The 5,858-nt window shown below is 37.3% G+C and overlaps 1 protein-coding gene across 1 annotated transcript; it reads right to left on the reverse strand.

The window, feature by feature from the left end:
* Nucleotides 1–214: 214 nt before the first annotated feature.
* LOC135155219 (zinc finger protein 511-like) lies at nucleotides 215–5,122 on the reverse strand. The gene is made up of 5 exons (XM_064104121.1): nucleotides 4,947–5,122; nucleotides 2,469–2,667; nucleotides 1,988–2,097; nucleotides 930–1,034; nucleotides 215–278 (listed from the first exon to the last, which is right to left on the reverse strand). The coding sequence occupies exons 1-5, from the start codon at nucleotides 5,120–5,122 to the stop codon at nucleotides 215–217; spliced, it is 654 nt and encodes a 217-aa protein (XP_063960191.1).
* Nucleotides 5,123–5,858: the final 736 nt, after the last annotated feature.

Consider the following 5,858-nt stretch of genomic DNA (forward strand, 5'->3'; position numbering starts at 1 on the left):
CTAATTGCACTATTGCAATGGTTACGAGTTGAAATGGCTATAGATGAATTGGTAATTACATGTAGACAAAAGTGACGATTGTATCGAATGGGTATTGGACCAAATGGCTGTTAGGCAAAATGTTGATGGACGGACTGGCATTAGACTGAAGTTTGACCATGTGATGAGTGGACAAATTGCGAATACCAACTCACCATGACACAAAAGGTAGAATTCAACTTCCTTGACTCTGAAACAGTTCTGAACCTCCTATACCAAAGCTTATGACATCTGGTACCCTGTAAACCAAACAATTATCACACCAATAAAGAGCTTTGTATTCATCAATCACATGAAAGGGTTACTCCCGCATGAAAATTATATTATTTGAAATGATAAAGTAAAGTCAGACAAAAACAACACTGAATTTAACATAAATCGAAAAGGAATCAAAGATAACATTTTTCAATCCATCCAATCCAAAAGTCATTTGATTTGGCACATTTTCCTTTCAGTTACAAAGCACTGCACACGCAATCCATGTTTGGGATTATTCAACACCACCGAATGATCAGCTTAGTCCATGAAATCCACTGTCCTCTAATAGCAAAATAGATGGCTTTCTTGAACTGGTCAACAGAGGAGGATACAAATTGCTGCTATTATTACCCCAGCATTAGCTGTGCTGCGTATATAAGCACTCAAGCATTTGAGGAATCTTCCTGCTACCAATTCACCTCACTTGGGTTGAGTGCAGCACAATGTGGGTAAATTTCTTGCTGAAGGAAAGCACGCCATGGCATGGAATTGAACCAACATCCCTTGGATTGAGAGAAAAGTCCATGATGCCCCCATTTCCAGAGATACCAAGTAAGAATTTTATAGTATAAACTGAGAATAAACATGTGCTAACTTCCTTGCGTCATGCCCATGATATGATCATTGCTTACCGAGTTTGAGGTGGACAGCAAATTCTGTTCTTCTTCTGGGCACCGGGATCTACATCTCTGCTTTCTTCAAGGCCTCCAGACACATCAACCACTCTTGAGTGTTGCCTATATGTATTAGAAGCACAACAAGAAATCATTCCTGCAAACAGTATTAGTGTAGTTTGTCAAGTTTTATGAGTGTCGCGTGAGGATAAATGCAGAAGATATTACAAGAGGGCATGGGAGTGGGTCAACGAGAAAGGGGTAGACAATCCACTTGGGTTTGAAGTTATAAAAATTGGACTCTCGATTATGAAGAAGTTAAACAGTTAAAACCAACAGGACAGAAATCACTGCAGCTGAGTAACTCACTAATCAACCCTTGTATATATGACCTGCCGGCAACCCCACACCAATAAGTTGCCCAGAATTTTGAGAACTTTGATTGAGATCAAAACAGCAAATCCTAAACTTTTAAAATGATACATAACTTGTACGAACTGTTTAAGAACAACCCATTCAAGTACTCAATTACATGTAGAAGACATTCTGTGAGAGCTTCAAAGAATAAAGAGAAAAGAAAGTTTTAATTTTAGGGTTTACTCAAGCATGACATGTGCATACTGCAAGCAAGGTAAAACATATAAGCAGTCCAGCAAAAATGGTGTCAAAGAAAACATTTTCTTTTATCTAATGTTTCAACCTCAAATTTTGACAGTAGGAAGAAGAAGAAGAAATACTCTTTCAGATAAGCCAATTTTCTAATTTTCACCTTTTTAACACCAAATACTGTTTAGACTATTTACAAAGAAATTTCTCTGTTGACTTATTGTTGGTTATGGTGTGGGAAGTCACATACTATATTTCAGATTTCACAATGCTTGAAGACAAAGACTACTATTAATAAGTAATAAAGGCAATGTCACAGCGTTCTGTGCAAGCCTTGCGTGTAACTATTTTTGCTATCTACAGGTCGCTTGTGTTGAAAATATTTGCACACAGAAAAATTTTGAACATGCTCAAAACTTTGTTGCGAGTGAGTTGCACAGAACAATGTGACAGGTTCTTAAGATTGTTACCTCCTATCAAAGGAGAAGTTTGCTGGGTATCCATGGCAACTGGTCAGATGACCGAGCCTGTCCCGTGCATCATTGAATCGATCGTTGCATCTTTCCTCAAGGCAGCGGTACTGGGGGTAGTGGGAATGGTGAAAATGAATTATCAAAGGTTCTGTGCCATCAAAGGCCAAGTTGATCGCTATGGATGCGCAGTGCTAAATATCACTCATATACGTCACAATTGAAAAAATTTAAATAAGTTTTGTAGATTTTTAAAACATCTTTTGAGGTTATTTTCCAATTTGCCAAGCTCCATCCCTAAAAAGAGTTCAGATCTCATTCTCTTGTGTACTGACCTATCACTGATTCAATTCTATATAACCTAGGTACGTGCAATATCACGTCTTTTTACTGCATATAGGTATGAAGAACTGATGACTTTTGTAACTACATGTACCACTCATCATAATAAAAAGGTAACAATTTATGTTCATAAACATACCATTGGTTGCTGTTGTGAAAGCAGTGAGAAAAAGCTGTCGTGACTCTCCGCGAGGTGGATTTCCAGTAGGTGGTTCGTCGGATAGAAACGCTGACAGTAACGACATATGAAGCGGTGACAAACGTTATAGTGGTCTTCGTAATCCTCTACACTTGCGAAAGCCTGATTACAGCCATGCACATGGCATTCACATCCATCACTGTGGAGAGAGATATGCATTGAATAGAAGACAAAAATAATGAAAAGAACACAACATTATAAAAAATGGATCATGTTTCAAGGTTCACACCTCATCTTCAGCATAAAATCATAAAACAGAGTCACTGGTATTTATATCTTGGATCGGGAAAAATTTACAAGAATACAAAGGTATGTGGGACTTTATTTAGGATGAAGATGAGGTTTGAACCTTGAAATATGTTCCCTTTATCAAAATGTCATTTTCTTTTCATTAGTTTTTGTCAAGTTGATATTGTGTTGGTTTAGCAAGTGTGCGCCTAACAGGCTGCTTAAGATGCTATGAATCCAGTGACTGGGTGATAATAATTGTGAAGCGCTTTGAGCAGACGTAGATTGAAAAAGCGCTATATAAATGCCAATTATTATTATTAGTTATTTTGGAAACACTGAATAGACTTATGTATTGACGACTTTTGACGTCGTCAAGCCATCATCTTAGAGGCAGAAGCTGTTGCCTTGCATGCTTTGGTGATATGCAGCTGGTGCATCTTTGACACACTTACACATGTATAGATACAGGGTAGTGGGAGTTGCGTGACAGCTGAAGTTAGTCACTGTTTTGTCCTTTTTAGTTTATTTTTTCCTGTTTTGGTGCAATTCAGGCCAAAACAGAATAATAATCTTTATTTAGTTCTTTGTATATATTTTAATAAAATAAAGACAAAAATCTGAGCCCCGTCGGGGGGATTTTACATTGTTAACCCCCTAATGGCCGCTGCATGATCGCTAGCCGTCTGTGTACGAGCAGAAAAAAAAAAAAATAATTAACTTCCGAAACAGATGGCTGCCAGTTGTCTATGTTTATGTATACTTTATGTTACAAGTTTAAAGTCCCTGGACTGCTCCCTCCCTCCTTCCCCACCAATAAAACAATGCTACATTCTTCCACATTACCAACGTGACCCTGTACCAAATGTTTTGTCATGATTAGAATAGCATCTTTTAAATTAGACCAAAAGCTTCGGTCTCTGTTATGTTGGTTGTTCAGCTGAACTCCGTTGGCTTCACTCACCAAATACAGAGACCGAAGTTCTAGCGCGATCTGTACAGGGGACTCAATGGCCATATGTTTATGTACTTAAGATTGGATAAAACGGGGAAGTGAATTTGCGCGACAGCTGAGGTAAGTCACTGTTTTTGTTCCTTTTAACTTGATTTTTCTCCGTTTTTTGGCAATTAATGACAAGAGGGAATATTAATTTGCATTTTGGTCGCATTAATTTTCAAAATTTTTATTCATTAAAGGAGAATGAAACCCTTGAAACCAGCTGAATCCATATCAAAGAGAAAAATCAAAGAAACATATTGTTGAAAGTTTGAGGAAGATTGAATGAATAATAAGAAAGTTATGAGCATTCGAATATTGAGATCACTAGTGCCATGTAGATCCTCCCAACGGCAATGCGACCAAGATCTGTGATATCACACACGTACAACTCCCTCATTACTTAAGTACTTATTTCACTTATATTCTCACTTGTATAGAGTCTATCACAAGGTGAGTTGTTCTCTTTATGAGATGACAAGTACAGAGGTTTCACAACATTATATCATTGATGAATCGTTTAATTGTCATATGATTAGAATGAGCAAAAAGAGATGTTTTGGGGTATATTTTCAGTGTCCAAATGGGAGAGTTGTACGTGTGTGACATCACAGATCTTGGTCGCATTGCCAATGAGAGGATCTCCATAGCATTAGTGATCTCGACATTCAAATGCTCATAACTCTTTTATTGCTAGTCCTATTTTACTCAAAGTTTTGTTGATCTTATTCTTTGATTTTTCTGCTTTCACAAAAGCTAACTTGCTCCAAGAGTTTCATTCTCCTTTAAAGACAAAAATTGAAGAGCCCCGACGGGGGGATTTTGCATTGCAAGTCCCCTAATGGTGGCTGCACGCTAGCGAGCCGTCTGTGTACGAGGAGAAATAAAAAATAAAAAATGTTAAAAAACTCCTCGAAACAGACGGCTGCCAGCTGTCTACTTTTAAATATACTTAATTAATCTGCGTAAATGGGTAAAGACAGAGCTCTGACTTGTGGTTATGTGCCTTATTGAAAATCGTTTTAATTACAAGGCATGATTTTTTCATTATGGGTCTATAGCTATGGGAAATAAAGACTCTTACTCACAACTGTTGTTTTAGCTTATACAGCACACATCATTCAGCAGGGAATACCTAGCTGTGCGCACATGTAGTCTCCTTCACATAATTATTGAAAAGGTTCTTAACTCACCTAACAGATTCTTGTTCATTCTCCAAACTGACCATCCGTCTCATCGCATTGCTAGACCCGTAACTCCCATCAAAGGCAGGCTCTGAAATGTGACTTTCATCATTCGACATGCAGTGCTTGGACTGAGTCTGAGGATGAATGACCCTCTGGTCAGGAGATCTCTCTCGCTTCAGCATCTGACATTAATTTGAAATTAAATTATTATTGCCATTTTCACAGTAACCTTCAATGCAAACCCTAATAGTTACATGTAGGGCCTAGGTGCTAGTTTGAGAGAACCATATCTTAGAAGATCTCTTTGGCAAAATCGTGATATATAGTAGGCGGCAAGTAGTAAGAATTCCAAAAATTTTCTGTAGAATCTGATTTTTTGTGCTTATCTCCCTATTTTTAGGGTGCTGAATACGAATCTGCTTGTTGCCAAATTTATAAATGCCGTCTTCGACCGTTGCCATGGCAACGGATTAATTTCTCAAAAATAGCATGTATTCCCCTGTAAATGGTAGATAAACATGATATAAATTAGCCAATAGATTGATTTCAAGGTTCCAATTAAATACAAATGAAATTCAAAAATATTTAAGACCATCAAATTGGTTCCAATTGGCCCGTTGCTATGGTAACGGCTCATTTTTCCTCCAGAAAAGTAAAAATTTTTATTTAAAGTTGTAGAATCTGTTTTTTGTTTCATTTTCCCTTCGTTTAGGGTGTTAAACATAGGAGTGGTTTTTGCTAAATGTATAAATACACTCTCATTCCATTGCCATGGCAACCAAATAATACATAATTTGGTAAAAAAAAGAAGAAATAACATGGTAAAAAAAGACAATGGAGAGAAATACAATAAAAGTGACCTACATGTAAACTACATGCGATAGGTTTTTCCCACTCATTTAGAACAAAAACTACAGT

Source organism: Lytechinus pictus, chromosome 8 (genome assembly GCF_037042905.1).
Source record: "Lytechinus pictus isolate F3 Inbred chromosome 8, Lp3.0, whole genome shotgun sequence".
NCBI lineage: Eukaryota > Metazoa > Echinodermata > Echinoidea > Temnopleuroida > Toxopneustidae > Lytechinus > Lytechinus pictus.